We start from the raw sequence: 18782 nt of genomic DNA, 5'->3' as shown, positions 1-18782 counted from the left end.
CATTTTGATATTATAAGAAGATATCACGCCTGTTACGCCTGAAGGTGTAGACAGAAGTATATGAAATACTTCCTCGCTTCGCCATTAACCATGTTAGCCCCATGTAGGTAATAGGATTCCTATCATAAATGCGAAGGTTGAGGATGTCTGTTACTCGATTAAATCCCAAAAACTACAGAATGGATTTTGATGAAATTCAGCACACAGTACCACACATTTAAGTTACTTTTTTACCTTAAGAATCCTTCTAGGCTTACCTATTGTATTGTGGAGCTACAAGCTAGTTAAAAAAGCTTATGATATTAGAACAATACTAAATGGAAAGTATTACTTACGTCTGTGGCTCGACCTATGTACAAATGCACACACGAAGTAATGGATTGGATACCCGAGTTGGGCAAAATGATTTCGATTTTGAACTGCACTGTAGGTAACGTGTAAAGAGAGTGTCCATCGTCACTTGTATTGCGTCACACATGCCAATATTATGTATACTTAGATATTTAACAGATAGTGTACAATTTCTCAAAAGAAATCATTTATCTCACCGACTTCCTGTCTTTATCATTATTTATATCAAAATTAATTGAGTTACTTAAAAACGTCACTAGGAATGAAATTGGTATTAATCACAAACAATTAGGTAATCTCATATCACTTTCTCGACGATTTGACCTTTATACATTAAACTTTAGTAAGACAATTTTGTGGAGGAAAGGAAAAAGTGATATAAAGGAGATCATCCATAATGGGCCTTTTTTGAAAGTGCCAACATGAAAAAGAAGCATATTATATCGATAGAGCTTAAATCAACTTCAGAAGGATCGCTTTACAATGAATATTGCTTCAGATAGTTATATTAGCAATATCAATCAATCTTTTATGTTTAACCGCTCTTTTAGAAAGGACAAATTTTTTGAAAATGATGAATCTTCAACTCTTTATAACTTGGTTCAAAGCGATCTTACAACTTTTGTGCCATACTAACTATTTCTCTAAATGGCTATTTTTATCAATATGCCATGGTTTTTGGTTGGCACTTTACAAAAGACACAAAAATGTATGGACCCTGAATGATCTCTTCTAGTTCATTACTGACACTTTCACACAGTAAGCTTTGATTTCACCACGCTTTTCAAGACTGACTAGGAGTCCTACTTCTTCTAGGACTGTTAAGAAAACGAAAGAGATCGCTTTCCTTTACTCGTAAAGGAAACAATATCTAGTGATTTCTAAGATCTTTACCCCCATCATTGACTCTATGGGTGCTTACCCATTTATTGAAAATGCTTTTTATACGGGAGATAATCCAAATATTTGGGAAAACCCTTTAAAGCCGGCTGAAATGCGAGCAGACATTTATTTGTAAAACGAGGTAAATAAAAGCTTGTTCTACTTGTTTATCTTGTCGATGATTTTAAGTAATAAAACATTGATAATAATAAACTGTCATTTTGTTTTCGTCCTACTTTTAAATAAATAAATAAAGTAAACAAATTCTTCAACTATTAGAAAATGGAGCCGTTGACATTTTATCAAAGCAATATTCTTATAATTTCCGATAATTATTATAATCTTTATTTGATAAATAGTCTTCTTCCTCAACTATTTTATCTTTACAAATTTATTTTGACATATCTTAAAGTAATTAATCGATTTTATTACGATAAAATAAGGCATATTTTTGCTTGATTTTTTATGTGATAATAGCAAATATTTTTATCAGTGTATTGTCGAGTAAAATCTATAAAAGTAGTTGTATTGATTTGACAATTAGACAGAAAAAGCACAGCAATTGACTGTTTACATACTGTCCATAGACACTAAAAGTGTTAACAGTGATAACAAGTGTTTATTTATATTTATTTATTTCGTGATTTTTAATAAAAGCAAAATGATCGGTAAGTTTATATTTTTATTAGACCTACCCATTTCTTTAGTTATCTACAAACCTCTCAACAAGGTAGACTCAAGAATTTTACCCTCTGATATTTCAAGATGCGACCCTTACCTAGTAAGTTACGGGACTTAATTTAAAAGCTTGTCATAGAAACACAATATTTTGTGATGAAAAACCAATAGTTTATACATTATCTTCAATGGGTTGAGTGGTTGCATATACGACAACACGAGTTTTCCTTCTCGATTTCCGGTTTGTGCATATTTCTGTTTTTCCAAGTCCCGCTAGTTTCGGTAACATGTATTGAACTTCTTTATGGCGCTCTGCACCTTTACCAACATCTTTTAGAATAAAAAAACACTACCCACATATTAATGAAATAAAATAAAATAGAATTTACTGAATATATTTTCTTCTGAGCCTTTTTGAAAGCAGATAACAACAGAAATTCATAAAAGTCCAATTACGTTTGAATTTCAGACTTAACAATTTACAAAAAGTAGACTTAAGAACACTTTAGAATTCTATACTGAGCCTTAGCGGATCTTTACTTTTTGGAAAAGGCAGACTAATTTTCCTAGATAGAAACAATCTTAACGATTTTTTTCTTCTCGTAAGTCGGTAAAGTTATTGAAAAAGTCAAAAAGATACTTTAATTTTTAAAAATCAATTTGATTTTTCATCTGTCTCTAAAACCAGCCTTATTGATTACATTTTAATAAAATATAAACTCCTGAAATTATTTTTTAATCGACTTCAAATAAAATGGAAAAGGTATTTAGTTCGACGGACATATTTTTTGCTTATTTATTTTACATCAAAATTATCACGTTGCTTCTATACGTGTACCAACATGTAGTCTTACATCATAAATATTCTTATTACAATACAAATTTTATCTTAAACAATAGCGGATTAACCGGGCACACAAGATTACAGGGATTTTACGCTATTATCACAAAACCACGCACAATTCTTAGAAATCGTTGGAAATTAGACACTAATTCTATATTCAATCAATATTTTAATCAGACACGTTTGTTACAACGCTGAAATATGAATTTAATATCAATGAAATATCAAAGATGTACCTGTTGTTACTATAGAGTCCAACAACTTAGTAATTAGAGAGTTAAGACTACCCCTCTAATTGTTGAGTTCTACCTCAGGCAATGGTGAACCAGGCTGCCAGAGGTACCCGTATGAAACTCAAAGTTTAAAACATCAGTGACTCGTAAGCTTATGTAGTTGTCGGTTGTTTGTTTGAGAAATACGCAGAATTCTTAGTTATAGTATACTTAGATAAACCGGTAACGGATAAAAAAGCAAAACCTTTAGTTACGTTACTCGTTTTCTCTATCTGTTGCTTTTTCATTTAATCATTTCAATGCATTCCAATTTCGGGAAAAGATAGACTACGTAAACTAAACAAGTTACAAGAAGATCCTGTACAAATGTACAGGACTAGAAAGCTTTCAAAGATGCTTATCTATTACATTTCACCCTTTCACCGTGAAATCTTCAAATCTAATCTAAAAATGTCTTCCTGCAAGGTTTTCCCCAAGGCGCCGTGCATTCCATTATCACCGAAAAAATTCGCATTGATTAGCCAATACAGCGGTACAATCAAAAAGTTTTGAGTGCAATTAATTACGATAACATATAAATCCATTAGCAGACGAGATTTTAAAAGATAAACCTATCAATTTTGAATCTAACACGGTTGATTTAATCAAAATTTAATGTATTTTGTTACTCACGTGGGGTTACCAACCCTCGTAATTTCAATTGACGCTTTTTTATGACGTGGGTAGTTTTGCGCAGTGAATGCCTACCACATATCTACTGCGTAGGAGTCGCTTTTAATGCTGGGGCTACATTAGCGAGCGAAGATTCGTATGGTGTTGGCGCGACAAAAACATCGTGTTCGGGTATGGGCGATGTTCTTGTCTACATTAAGGCGGGCGAAGATTCGTGTCGAGTTGACGCGATGCATCGTGCCTTGTGCTGTTCAGTTTGTTGTGCGGAGACGTGAGCGGTAAATTAAAAATGTTACTCCACTCCATAGTGTAAAAAATTAAATGCACGTCCGTCTCGCTTCAAAGTCTGGACGACACTGAATTGACGTAGATGTAGCCACCTAAGCGAATATTGGCGCGACAAATCCCTTTGATTCGCGCCAGTTTACCGACAGCTCCTCGATACTACATCGTCTTCGCCCGAATACTACGCGATGACACGATGAACCCGGCCACATTCATCGCGTTAACACGAATATTCGCCATAGCCCGCTAATGTAGCCCCAGCATAAGATACAAATCAAATCTCATATTAGGTCTGAGCTCTGAAGATCTAAAATCATCTGATTTCATTTCATCAGTTTCGCATAAGGTTAGCAAAAGGCTTTTAAATCTGGGATTATTCCGGAATTCTACGCGGTTTTCCGTATTTTATTCCAAGTGCTTATTTTCTGCTAAATGCTGCAGCTGTAAGCCTTAAGCACAGTGGTTCGCAACCAATGGTCCGTGGGAGTCAAAATATGGTCCGCAAAGGATTTAAAATTTTTAGTATGATTACTACACTTTATTTTTAATATACTTACATAGTGGACCCTGCTGACAGGAGAATATAAAAGTGGTCCCGGATTCAGAAAAGGTTGGGAGCCCCTGCTCTAGCTGGACCAGAAACGATTTGAGTTCTCTACATTACCTATAATTTCCCCAAAAACTATAAAGCCTTAGCAGTTTAAAATTATCCAATTAGGTATATGTACTTGCATACAAAAATAAGTTATAAAGCCATTATCCAGGGTCTGACCTAAGACGTTACTTTTCTAATAAGAAATTTTGAATGCTAGTGAGTTTTATAACTACCTACACCAAAAAGAAAATATGGCCTCCTTTTCAATGCATCACTCATAATCAAAGTGTTTGTTTACAATGTAATCAATTTTATGTTGGATTTATTTAATCTTTAATAATACCATATTATTATGTAGATCAACATGTCTGCGATGCAATTACATTTATCTTTATAAGACAATCAATAAACAATTGTAATTAATGTCACTATTATAAATTGAAAGATCAATGACCATACAATGTACAATGGCTTTCGTATGGTTCGTGGTTTCAAAGTTATTTAAGGCTCTCGAAAGCACAAATAACAGATATACCTATAGATAACTTTTCGTTAAATACCATTAATACTCTATATTTTTTTTCGACATTTGCCGACGAGTGTCGTGAGCACTTTCTGATTTGTCGAGTATAACCGACCGTGGCGGTCAAAGGGATAAGAGCTAACCCATCTATGAAATGTCCGCACAAAAGATAGCTTCACCCGTAACTGACAGATTGTTTCTTATAAAACCTACCGAAATACCTACCTATTCAAATTGTTATCCCCTATTTCATCTCCTTGAGAGACATTAAGGCACCGCACCCATTTCTGGCGTCAGCAGATGAGTCGAGAAGTCCTTACAGCCAAATATAGGCCTTACTATAGTATTCTAAAAACCCTAGCCCCCTAGGTTCTATTTCATGGTAGATCAAAAGAAATAAAACATATTTTGTAAATAAAACAACATATATATCAACTGGTTATTTTTACATCAATACATTCTCCACCTTCAAGGTCCAGCTCCTGAGGAGTACTTTTACCTGAAAAGAACAAAAATATTAATTAAAAAAGTAGTTTTAATATTTATAGTGTTGTGAGAAAAGGTCACCATGTTGGTAGCACTTTGAAAGGCTTTAAGAGGTTGATAAAGGAAGACAAATTTTTCCTTAAATTTCTATTTAAAAGCCTATGTAATTCTTAAGATACAAACACACATATATGATACTTTAGCTGTTACCTGCGATACAGTACAGTACCCTGTGGTACACAAGTGTACACATTGTGTTATTCTGGTACACAAGTTTCAGTAATAGTTAGTTTTGAGTAACAGACCACAAACAGTTGCATTCACTATAGAATTTATGCATCAGAATGTATATGAATGTGTATATAGTTAAGTGACTAAATAATTTGAAATGTACATTGACTTTTGCATAGCAAACAGTAACAATAGTCTGTTCAAATATCAAAGAAATTCATAATAAGGAAAAATACTTACTTGATACTAAATCACCATCAAAATAAAACTTCAGTCTTTCAATAGGCGTTTCTAAATGTTCTGAACACTTCATCATAGCCAACGCTAGTTTATCCTGCAGTCTGATCGTCGTCTCAAACGGTTTCTTAACATTCTGACATTGAAACTTTATCTTTATACCATCTTTCAACTCTCTGCTGCTCTGTTTCACGAGCCCCGTGATGTCTCGTGACACTATACCACCGTCAATAAACTTTGCTATACTATAATTAATTGAGTCCGGAGTATCGTCAACGTTGAGTATCTTATCGTTATACATAAATAACAGTTTGTCATTCCCAACACTTTCTTTCTCTGAAAAATACTTAAATATTGGTGATAATTTCTGAAATTTCCTTAGTTTAAAGCGTACAACTTCCGAGTTCTGCCAGTAGACTTTTACGGAGAGTTCCTCATTTTCCGTTGCTAAAGGATCTTCTTCATCATCAATTATTTGGATATCATCTGTGTTAGGTCTACTTGAAAATAACTCTAAATTATCGCTTTGGTCGGGATATTCATCAGTGTTGCCAACGCTGTAAATAATTGAACTACTTGTAGCCCATGAAAATCCACGTCTGCTTTGTCTACCCCTAGCCCTAGGTGTTGCGCCTCTGGGAGTACCGCCCCGAGCCCTCGGGCCAGCACCTCTACCTCTTGGAGACGCAGCCACTGCACTATTGTTTCGATTCCCGCGACCTCTCGAAGTTGTACTTGTCGAAGTTTTACCTCGGCTCGTCCGACCTCTACGAGCCGGCTCAGCATCACCAGTCTCCGCAGGGGCTTCAGAGCTAGCAGTTTTATAGCTCGCTTTTCTAGAATTAGCCGTTGTTCGCCTTGCAGATCGAGTTTCCCGCTCATAAACAGGCTCGAAAGTATCTTCCGCGGATTTTCTCTTCTTACCCCGTTTAGGCTTAGAATTTTTCGCAATTATCGCGTCTAATGTCAATTCCTCGTTATCTGTACTGTTCACTGTCGTATTTAAGTCGTCTAACACAGTTACGGCGGGATTTACATCATCTTTTGATAAAGCGTCAATGTTTGTTTCAACTTTTGTTTCAGTTTTCACTTCTTCCACAACTTTCTCTGCCTCGAATTTATTCTTCAAAGCTTGCAGCTTCTGTGCTACATTCCCGTAACAATCGTCGTCGGAATCAGATGAGGACATTATTTGTTATAATATAAAAACAAGACGTTGATTTAAAACAAATTGACGAATACTTTCAATAGTGATGTGCTAAAGGTGTTTACTTTGTTATCGATTGACCGTACTTTATAATTTGTCAATAATATCCATCAAACTGCACGTATCACCCGGCGTTTATCTACAGATTAGTTTATTCAGTAATGATATTTCAACGGAAATCATTCAAAGATTTTACAATGGTCTTTGTTGAAACTAATTGATGTCATGTTTATTGTTTTTCGCCTTATTTATTTAGTATCTATCGAGTTATCTGAGGGAATTACGTTTTCATTCAAATATAATCTGCGTATTTTATTTAATCTAAAATTCAAAATGTTGTAACAAAATAATAATACATGTGATTCAAACACTAGACTGTTATATCAAAATAATCTATTCAGAAATATCGTTGATGAATCGGCAACATCACTATTGACGTTTGACATCTGGTGCGTTTTGTTGTCTAGATCAACAACATTAAAGACATTTTGTAGGCCACCACACTATTGACTTTGTAATTAGATAATTTAATTACTTTTGAATGACTAAAAAATTATCAATTATATAAATAACAACGTTTTCCAACAAAACTGAATAACATTCTTTTATAACGAGAGAGCAAAAACTAAACGTATATTTAGAGCGCGTTCCGATTTTTATCTTCTGAAGTTCTAGAATTCTAAATTTGCTCTATCGTAGGTACCTACTCTACAGCTTTCGTAATATCCATAGTTCAGTAGCCTAGATCCGAATTTTGAACTCGTAATCGGTTAATCTATTTAACAATAATCCTTATTAGAATTAATCTAAAAAAATAGATTGCGAATTGACGAAAGTCACCGCTATATATTTGTAGAAACATTTACAACGTCGCCCGATTTATTTTATTACTCTATTGTCACATATTTTATGACTAAAATGACAATATAAACTAATAAGATTGTATTTACAACCTAAATTATATTATTACAATGCAAAATACAATCTAGCACAACACGATTAGATTTTTTTTATTAGCTGATACGGCGACTTTTAGTTTTACTGAAGATAAAATAAATATAGAGGTACTATTCTTTTGAATTGAGTAAAGTTAAGAAGGGGTAAAACATTCCTCGCGTTTAAGATTCAACAAATTTAAGAGCAATCTTTTTAAAAAATATATATTACCGTAAAACGGGGTGAATAGAATTCGCGGGGTGAATAGAAAAAAAATCAGGAAAGTTTTCAAGGCTAATATTTGAGTACTTCTCGTTGAAGAATTTTGTTCAAATTTTAAATGATTACACGTCGATATTACTTCTCTGCGGTGTTATAATTGTTTAAATGTTTAAATTGATATTTATACCCAAAAAATTGCTTCAAAGTCTACCGTCCTTGAATGCCTGAATATCGACCCTCAAAACTTTGGATTTAAAGTGGGATTTCTTTTCTAATGAGTTGTTTGAAGTGTTTATTTCTTTAGGTGTATATTAATTTATAAAGATACAATATCGTTAATTGAAAAAACGTTTTAAAATCTAAAAAATATGTTTAAATCATGGAAATAGTATTTTTTTTGTATAAACGGGGTGAATAGAATCGTTTGAAGGGTGAATAGAACTACAGTATGGGGTGAATGGAAACATAGTAGGGTTCAATAGAAACGCGTAAGGGGTGAATAGAAACGAGTGAGGGGTCAATAGAGATTAATAAATAGGGTTGTCAAAAACTGTAAACAAAATTAACATAAACAATGAAAAATTAATAGTCATTAATCTTCTGAACTTCACAATTATCATTGTATCAAACTTATAACGGCAAACTACTGCATATAGTATGAAAGTTAATTAGGTTATCTTGCTTTATTTTTTGAGTTAAAGTAATTATCAACGGTTATTTAAATTTTGATACACACAACCTCCCTTTTCAGTATGTTGGATAAGTCGTCTTTGGCAGCCCTAACAGTTTTTCCATTCACCCCTTTGGTCGTTTCGATTTACCCCTATCGCTGGGTGAATAGAAAATGACCATTTTTTTAAGGAAATATCGTAAAATTATGCATATTTTTGGACAAATATGGTTATAGCTCTTTCTCCATAGCGCCGGACATGATATAAAAGAACCCGACAATAAAAATAACAAGTTATTCGCAACAAATTTTTAGGACAAAGTAGAAAATCGTTTCTATTCACCCCGTTTTACGGTATTGATATTGGGTCTCTCTTTACTAGTGAGGCATGCAGCGCCTCTAGTTTACGTATATGGAACTGCTTTCGTCGCAATTTTGACATTTATGTGACACACGGAATTACGGACTAAATATCAATAACACGGAAGACAAAAATCACGCAACATATTGCGCCGCCCTTGTTATTAAACCGTCGTGAACCTAATCATATCAATTCTAGGAATAATCGGACTCACTTCTACGAAAAACAAATAATAAGTATCTGTAGCTAATGTACAAAGGATTTATTTCAAACACGAAACACGCATGACTTGTGTAGATTTAAAGATAGCATAATATTAATTTAATTATGTAGATGACTATCTCTTGCTAGATGTACGAATTGATAACGTATTTTTTTGTGTTTCAAAACGAAATGATTCATTAATGGCGCTTATTTGCAATGAAGAATATTTTCTAGATTCTGATATAAGTTTTCTGGAATGGTCACACTAGAGCATATTTTATGAATGCCAATAAAAGATTTGTGGCCTGGGGGATTTATATAATAGCATAAGATTAGATAATACGTAGGCAATAGGATTAAATAGAATTAGGCAATAATCTCTTATAAGCATTCGTAGAATACCTATCCTAATATGTTAATAATATTTGATAGATGAGATACCTACCAGGTATTTGGGAGCTAAAAATACAAAATAATCGCGAAAAAAACACGTAGTCTAAAACGTTCATGTACATTTTTTTGAAACGGAAGCGATAAGAAACAAATGTAGGTATCTAATGCCTAATATATTAAACTTTTTTCATCATTGGCTGATTGGTAAAATGCCGCGCGCAATGCGCCATCTTTGTTTAATTTGAGACCGTTTTTGACAGAAAAGTTAAATTGTAATCATGCATTTTGAAATTTTGTGGATACAAATTCGACCTAAAAGCAAGAAAATTTTAAAAATTAAGCGCACTTATACTATTCCTTTATTAATCATTAATGAATCACACTTCCAATCAGTTAAGTTCAAAACGAGGTAAACCAATTAAATGATTTCAATCTATGTTTTATTATCAAAACATCTTTATTCGAACTACATTAAAATTGATCGTATCATAAGACGTTTTAGTGAATGATAGGCTTTTCTGTAATATTTAATTGATATTTCGTGTACTTATGTCGCCTTGATCGTGATCTTGACAAATTAGTGAAGACGGACGTAAATTGGATTGTAAGGTTTTAGCGGAAATGAACGTTGAAAATTTAAATTCCAGTAAGAAAAATATCAACAATCTATACAAGTGGCCATTGATAATACAATAACGTTTAAACTCGGCCGTAACGACCTGTTACATATAAATTACCGTTTACAGCCGCTAATATTCATCATCGGCGGGAAAGAAGGAATCAATAATAACAAATCTCCTTTATGTATAGTCTTTACGAAGGCGTTCTTTCGTTCCGTCATCTGCAATCTAAGCCTACATTTTTGTCTTTTCCCTAATGTGTAAAACATTAGCCACCTTTACACACACACACTCTATCGCTCACGAAACAACAATCGCCCGTGTAAGGAGAAAGGAAAGACCACGCGCCGCGCTCATCTGTCAAGCCCGCGAAGAAAATCGCGAGCGAAGAGCGTGTTGCTTTCCCGCGCGTAATCCTGCATGCTCCTAAGAACTTGCGATAGAGTGTGTGTGTGTGTAAAGGTGGCTATTATGATAAATGGCGCGTACTTCTCTCGGTTCTGACGTCCTAAGCGCTCCCTACGTCGTATTATTTTTACAAAAACGATACCTAATTAATGTGATCTATGAAAAAAAAACAAGGTTATAAAAATCAGGGGTTTCTATCGCTTGTTCTAATTGCTGCTTCTTTCTAACTTAGCAAAATATAATGTCGTGACGTATTTAATATGTTACCTAATTTGTATTAGATATATCCTCGACGATCAATATTAGATAGCTACATAATTTAATTTGACTGATAATCGAACATTTTACTTTTATATCAATGAGTCACAGAGATGCGGCTAGATTGCTTTGAAAAACCTTTTAAAATTCCATTGGACAATATTCTGATGTCAGCATTGTAAATAATTACGTTTTGTGGGAATTTGCAATGGTATTAGATAAAATAAAAGATCTTCACCTAGGTGTATTTGTTAGCGCCATCTGTTATCCGGTAGCGATAACTAGGACGTGCGCAAATTTATTTGGTAAATACAAAAATGTGCTAAATAATGATAATGTGTGAATATTACTACTAATTAGTACTGATTAATTAGTCAGATCATTTAACAGATACTTGAAAAGTTACCAACCGGGAATCAAACCCGACATAATTATTATACAGGGTGTCCCAAAACTCAACGATAATCCGAGACAGGATGAAAGGCCAAGTCATACCGGTTATAGGAAAAATAAAAAAAAAAATCCATATCACTTAGTTCAGCAATAATAGACACTTTTCAAAAAAGTTGAAATTCCACACCCTTGGTCGCATTTTCAAGTCCTGTGATCACCAATGTCACAATTTCGCTGTGTTTTTTTGAATTTCGTGATCTTAATTAAGTATGCTATTAATTGTAAAACAAATTAATGCACAAAACATTGTTAATTTAATAAAAAAAGTTAAGTTTTAGTGAGTCATCTTTCTCAAAAATATCGTTAGTCAACTTTGACGCTTCATACTGAAAAAAAAATGTACTACACTACCCTTGGCAAGTTATTTCAAAAGTTGGCGCATTTAATCAAGATTTCAAAATGGTATAACACTTGCCACTTTTCTTGCCATTAAAAATGTTATTTTTATTTGAACGAAGAGTATCCTCGCAAATGGATCGGACGCAGTGGTACAATTTTATGGCATCCTCGTTCCCGCGATCTAAATCCAGTAGATATTTTTTACTGGGAATGCATAAAAGGAAAAGTTTATTCCAAATCAATACAAAACTATCAGAATTTCGCCAAAAAATCGACACAGCGTCAGAAGAAATAAATGCAAGGAATTTGGCTTGACTGGTGAAAAAATCTTTTGTACGCCGTTGCAGAGACTGTATTCGTGCCAGAGGAAAGCAATTATTTTTAGTAAAGAGGTAATTGAGTCAGTCCATAACAAATATTTAATGTAATAAACATAATAGGTTATAATAATTAAAAAAAAAACAATGAACGAACCATCGATCTTATTTAATTATTCTCCTTAAACTAAAGTAATTCCGAATTGTCTTCCTCTAGCATGAATTCAGGCTCTGCAACGCCTTACAAGAGACCTTTGCACCAGTCAATCAAAATTCATTGCATTTATTTCCTCTGACGCTGTGTCAATTTTCTGGCAAAGTGCTGATAGATTTTGTATTGATTTCGAATAAACTTTTTCTTTTATGCATTCCCAGTAAAAAATATCTACTGGATTTAGATCGCGGGAACGAGGATGCCATAAAATTGTACCACTGCGTCCGATCCATTTGCGAGGATACTCTTCGTTCAAATAAAAATAACATTTTTAATGGCAAGAAAAGTGGCAAGTGTTATACCATTTTGAAATCTTGATTAAATGCGCCAACTTTTGTAATAACTTGCCAAGGGTAGTGTAGTACATTTTTTTTTCAGTATGAAGCGTCAAAGTTGACTAACGATATTTTTGAGAAAGATGACTCACTAAAACTTAACTTTTTTTATTAAATTAACAATGTTTTGTGCATTAATTTGTTTTACAATTAATAGCATACTTAATTAAGATCACGAAATTCAAAAAAACACAGCGAAATTGTGACATTGGTGATCACAGGACTTGAAAATGCGACCAAGGGTGTGGAATTTCAACTTTTTTGAAAAGTGTCTATTATTGCTGAACTAAGTGATATGGATTTTTTTTTTATTTTTCCTATTACCGGTATGACTTGGCCTTTCATCCTGTCTCGGATTATCGTTGAGTTTTGGGACACCCTGTATAACTACACCTACATGCATGTATTAACGACCAGACGCAATCAAGCGTATTAATGACATAAAGAAACTAACTATCTTGTTTTTTCCACAGGAACACTATTCTCTCTCGCTCTGATCGCCGCTGTGGCAGTAGCAGCTCCTGAGCCAACGAAGGCGAAGTCTGGAGTACAACCCTATGTTCCCTTCGACCCTGAAGTGGACCCTAATGACATGAGCTGTGACCCTTTAGGACAGGTAATTCTTTTAGCTTAATACCAGTATTGCCATCTAACGGTGAACACTAGAATTAAGTAAACTTTGACAGATTAGTACAGCACCATCTAGTAGTGAAAACCAAAAGTAATTAGTTTTTCAGTTGTAAGCAAAGTCGTGAATCGCACAAATGCAATACCTGAACGCTGAATCGCCGAAAATAGGGGTAATTTAATATTATAGGTAACTGTTTTGTTTTACCTAGTTACAGTTATATACCACTACTTTACTATGTCAGTATTGGTGAAATCTTTGGTGCGCACGTACATGCTACGATTGCTTTTTATTACATAGTTTGATTATAAATAATTGTTTGCTTGCAGATATTCTTACTACTACCTCACTGGTCGGACTGCACTAAGTTCTTCATGTGCACTCACGGTGAAGAAGTGTTGTTCACGTGCGCCGGAGGTACCATATTCGACTTTCATAAACAGGTAAATATATTTTTAAAATTATCGAAATAATGTCACAATTTTATTGTCAACTTACGGGTGAACCCGCGTAATTTCGTACGTGCTAAAAGTTCAGCCCAAATATTATATGCTTAGACTTGAATTATACTAATTATCTTTTACTATCTTCAAGTCCGAATGAGCAAAATCCGTTTGGTAAACTATCCGTGATAACACTACGTAATATACATAATACAGTATGTTGGTTGTGAATGCCAATTTTAAGATAATATTGATGTTCAGCGCTTGCGCATGCGAATCCGCAACCGTTCTCCTATGACCGGTTCGCCATTGGACTGTTCGTCGACAGGATGATTCATTTATTTCCTTTTCCCCAACAGAGTCTTTCACCTATGGACATTGCGTCGACAGAAACTTTCATCTATGTCAATTTCGACGACAGGTCTTTCCAGCTACAGAATATTCCACCGACACGACGATAAACCTATTACTCTGGTAACTACAGACCTTTTCATCTAAGGAGAATAGGCTGTCAATTTTAACACAAACGATAAAACAAAAATATACATATCTAACAGCTACAGCTTACTGTATCTTTACTAAGAGAACAGGGTTGGTTACTTGCCTTAGAGAAGTCAAACTTTGCTTACAACATAAAGAACTTAATTCTCAAAATGAGTTAGTCTTACCTATAAAAAAGCATTAACTACTCATTTATGTAGTTTTGATTTCACTATTTCACACTTACTCATTTTAAAAGCATCAAATAATTGTTAAGACGAAGATGCACTACACCCAGAAACAAGTAAAGAAAAATGTTACTGATAATATGAAACTACCCACTTTTATTTACAATTATTCGTTATGTGCAAGCACCTACTCACAAATAAATTAAAATTTGCTACCTATAAATATGTTCGTAGTATGTAAAATAAATGAATTGTAACGCAATATTAACATAGATCATTTCCGGTGCAATACATAGTAAGTAAAGGATGCAACTGTAGTATCTATGCACATGCAATAAAATTATCACTACAATACTTACGTATAAGATAATTTTGTTGTTTTATTTTCATAGAATCGAATAGGATGTAAGTAATCAAAACTACATAAATGAGTAGTTAATGCTTTTTTATAGGTAAGACTAACTCATTTTGAGAATTAAGTTCTTTATGTTGTAAGCAAAGTTTGACTTCTCTAAGGCAAGTAACCAACCCTGTTCTCTTAGTAAAGATACAGTAAGCTGTAGCTGTTAGATATGTATATTTTTGTTTTATCGCTTGTGTTAAAAATGACAGCCTATTCTCCTTAGATGAAAAGGTCTGTAGTTACCAGAGTAATAGGTTTATCGTCGTGTCGGTGGAATATTCTGTAGCTGGAAAGACCTGTCGTCGAAATTGACATAGGTGAAAGTTTCTGTCGACGCAATGTCCATAGGTGAAAGACTCTGTTGGGGAAAAGGAAATAAATGAATCATCCTGTCGACGAACAGTCCAATGGCGAACCGGTCATAGGAGAACGGTTGCGGATTCTGCGCATGCGGATGCAAATATCCGCAACATCCCTGATATTCAGACAGACTTGCATCTATGATAGTTAGTATCATATAATAATACTAGCGGACCCGACAAACGTCGTCCTGTCTACACGTCTTTAATTTGAAAATTTTAAACTTTTTTTTAATAATCTAAGCCATTCTCAGATCCCCTTGAACACACACAAAAAATTTCATCAAAATCGGTCCAGTCCTTTAAAAGAAGTCCAGTGACATACACACTTACAGAAGAATTATATATATAAAGATGTATATCTTATATCATAGTATGGTGAAATGGTTGATTAACGGTTCATTACTGTTTGTATTCAGGAATGTAACTGGGCGTGGGCCGGGACCTGCACTCTGAGGAACCCTCCCGATGATGAGGAGGGATCTGGAGACGAGATCAACGACAATCTCATCGGAATGTTCGCTAATGAGCTGGAACAGGCGCCTGTTGGTCAGTAGATATGATTATAGATTATTATTTCCTAACCCTCTAATTCATAAACACACTATAAACCTATTTTAGTTAAAAAGCTATTATATTTTTTTCTCTTTTTCATTTCGCTAAGGAGTGAAAGAAACAAAGCACATAATATTATAATGCAACGGGTCTTATACGCGATTGAAAATTTAAAGGTTAGGATACCTTATTTGCTGCCCGACGTTTCGATCGCATTACAACGACCGTGGTCACGAGCTGACTGATGTGGCTGCTAAGCGTCGTCTTCTTGCGGCGCGAGTTTCGACGTAGGTAGGCAGCAAATAAGGTATCCTAACCTTTAAATTTTCAATCGCGTATAAGACCCGTTGCATTATAATATTATGTGTACTAGTCGCGAGAGTTTAAAAACATTAATAGAAACAAAGCACTTTATAAGCCTTTCATAACTTCATATATTTTTATTAATAAGAGGGTAAGTCTTTCTGTACAATACTAGGGAAATACCTGCTTGCCAAGTGTTATGGATTACGTTGAGAAATAGAAAGTATCCCAGATAGCATCCAATCTCAGGCCAGTTAATATTAATAAACTATTGCTTTACTAACTCCCGGTTTCTGAGGTACATTAAGTGGTAGTTTATCTATTCAACAGCGTTTAAACTCATATAAAAAAACTCTATTGAATAGATAAACTACCGCTAAATGTACTCAGAAACCGGGGGTAAATAATGAATTTAAATAAAATTTTGACAAAAGTTGTTCTTTATTACTATTATAGTTTAAATCCTAGGAATTGCAATATAAAATCAATCTAAAGCAATGCAATAAATACAATTTGTAACACTGCTAAGTAATAATATTGTGTATTACAGACACAGTAGCGAGCGTGAGGCCGATATCACCGATGTTGACTAAGTTCAGCGGACTGCTGAACTGTAACCGACCTGACGATGCCGCCAGACAGGTGCCTTACAAGTAAGTTTAATTATAACTATGAGCCATTCATATTTTATTATAGTGGTCTTATCGCACAGCTGATTTTACTTGTATACTTGGACGAGTTTCTTTGAAGTTCTAACTGCTGGAATTAAAAGTCGAAGGGAGTCGTTTAATTTTCATTTAATTTCTAGAAAAAGTGTTTTGATGAGATCTAAGGACTTGTGAGTTTCTCAAAAATTGACAAATACTAGTAAAGTTACACCATAAAAATACTTATAATTATTTAATTAAGACTGGTCAGTCTTTTGTAAATACTTTATAATCTTAATTAATCTTTATCTGTCAACCTGGTTTCCAGTGTTACTAAAAACCCTCACGTGTTATCGTAATTGTGTCTACCCGGATTTCTGCCCTTTTTTTTCCATGGAGAAATTTAAACCCCCTCTCTCTCTCCCCAGGGGAGACTGTCAAAGATACTGGAAGTGCATCTCCGGCATCCCTCAAGTGGCGTTCTGTTCTGACGGGCTGTTCTTCAACGAGATGACGCAGCAGTGCGACTTCGAGGCCAACTCCAAGTGTGACGCCACCCTGCCCGAGGACGAGCTGCAGAGCGAGTTCATTGTCTACAAGAATTAAATACTATACTTTAAACTATAACTCTACAATTTGTAGTGTTAAGCCCTTCTCCCATTACGATACGCCCGCGCGACTCTAGTCTCGGAGACTAGTCGCCACGAAGTATCTCACATACATTTGTATGGAGACTCTCACATTACGATACTGGTAGTCTCCATACAAATGTATGTGAGATACTTCGTGGCGACTAGTCTCCGAGACTAGAGTCGCGCGGGCGTATCGTAATGGGAGAAGGGCTTTAGAGCGCGTTCTCACTATGTCGTATTAATTTATCGTTGGACGCCTGTCGTCTCTAGCTGTTCCCATTATAACGATTGTTTGTCGTCAAAACATTTTATCGTTTAGTGACTGTCGTATCTAGCCGTCACCACTGTCACGATAATCTGTCGTCACTGTAAAAAATGTCGTAGACGACAGTAAGTCGTGTCGTTCTATATGTGAACACCTCCATTTAAACACATGAGCCACGACACTTAAAACTACACGATTATCTGTCGTCACGACATAGTGGGAACGCGCCGTTAAATGTATTTGCTGTTATGTTATGTTGGTTGGTCATTTAGTAAAAATATTTTTGCTTCTAAGGTAATGAATAACTGTAAGGTAACATATTTGCTAGGTAAAAGTCCGGTAAATATATGAAAATAACTGCCAAAATTCCTTTTGATAAGCTATAGCTAAGTGGTGTGAAGTTTCAGTTAAAAAAATATTCCAATTATGCAATTATAAATATGCAGTCTTTTCATAATAGCTGGTCTGACAGGGTCGCCTCTCAAAATATTACCAGCTATTATAAGACCCTGTACCTATATATATGTAAATCAAAGTTTTAGATAAAAAAATAATCCAATTATGTAATTATAAATATACAGAGTCTTTTCATAATAGCTGGTCTGGCAGAGTCGCCCCCCAAAATATCACCATTATCACCATATTATGTACCTAAATAAAAATATGTAGTAAAAACAAATAAGAAATTCATGATGTATTTAAATATTATACTTATGCGGGTCATATAAGTATTTTTCAGAGCTACCAACATAACAAAAGTTTATAATTATTTATGCTGGTCATAATATTAATTATTTATACAAATACACGAGTAAAGCAATGCTGCAGAGTTATAGTAATACATAAACGATAATTAGGAGCAATCTCTACATCTTTATTTCATTAAAATATGTATTTAAAAACATGCCTATTTTTATTTTTATGT

General features: G+C 34.3%; 2 protein-coding genes across 2 annotated transcripts; one reads left to right on the top strand and one right to left on the bottom strand.

Moving 5' to 3' along the window:
• The first annotated feature begins 1787 nt into the window (after nt 1-1787).
• On the top strand, nt 1788-17623 carry LOC142984538 (peritrophin-1-like). Its single transcript, XM_076132241.1, has 6 exons — nt 1788-1901; nt 13428-13570; nt 13912-14025; nt 15875-16004; nt 16864-16966; nt 17389-17623. Exons 1-6 carry the CDS (start codon nt 1895-1897, stop codon nt 17564-17566), a joined length of 675 nt encoding a protein of 224 aa, XP_075988356.1. The 5' UTR covers nt 1788-1894; the 3' UTR covers nt 17567-17623.
• Nucleotides 5470-7316, bottom strand: Rad60 (DNA repair protein Rad60). Its single transcript, XM_076132401.1, has 2 exons — nt 6021-7316; nt 5470-5562 (listed from the first exon to the last, which is right to left on the bottom strand). The coding sequence occupies exons 1-2, from the start codon at nt 7204-7206 to the stop codon at nt 5495-5497; spliced, it is 1254 nt and encodes a 417-aa protein (XP_075988516.1). The 5' UTR covers nt 7207-7316; the 3' UTR covers nt 5470-5494.
• Nucleotides 17624-18782: the final 1159 nt, after the last annotated feature.

The sequence above is a fragment of the Anticarsia gemmatalis genome, chromosome 27, assembly GCF_050436995.1.
Source record: "Anticarsia gemmatalis isolate Benzon Research Colony breed Stoneville strain chromosome 27, ilAntGemm2 primary, whole genome shotgun sequence".
Classification (NCBI taxonomy): Eukaryota; Metazoa; Arthropoda; class Insecta; order Lepidoptera; family Erebidae; genus Anticarsia; species Anticarsia gemmatalis.
Note: the sequence above shows the minus strand (reverse complement) of the source record. Positions and strands in the feature narration are given on the sequence as shown.

Coding starts and splice junctions, on each gene's coding strand:
- Rad60 (XM_076132401.1), bottom strand. CDS start 7,206: ATGTCCTCATCTGATTCCGACGACGATTGTTACGGGAATGTAGCACAG. Junction 5,563..6,020: donor TGATGGTGATTTAGTATCAA/GTAAGTATTTTT, acceptor TGTTCTTTTCAG/GTAAAAGTACTCCTCAGGAG.
- LOC142984538 (XM_076132241.1), top strand. Junction 13,571..13,911: donor GCTGTGACCCTTTAGGACAG/GTAATTCTTTTA, acceptor GTTTGCTTGCAG/ATATTCTTACTACTACCTCA. Junction 14,026..15,874: donor TATTCGACTTTCATAAACAG/GTAAATATATTT, acceptor GTTTGTATTCAG/GAATGTAACTGGGCGTGGGC.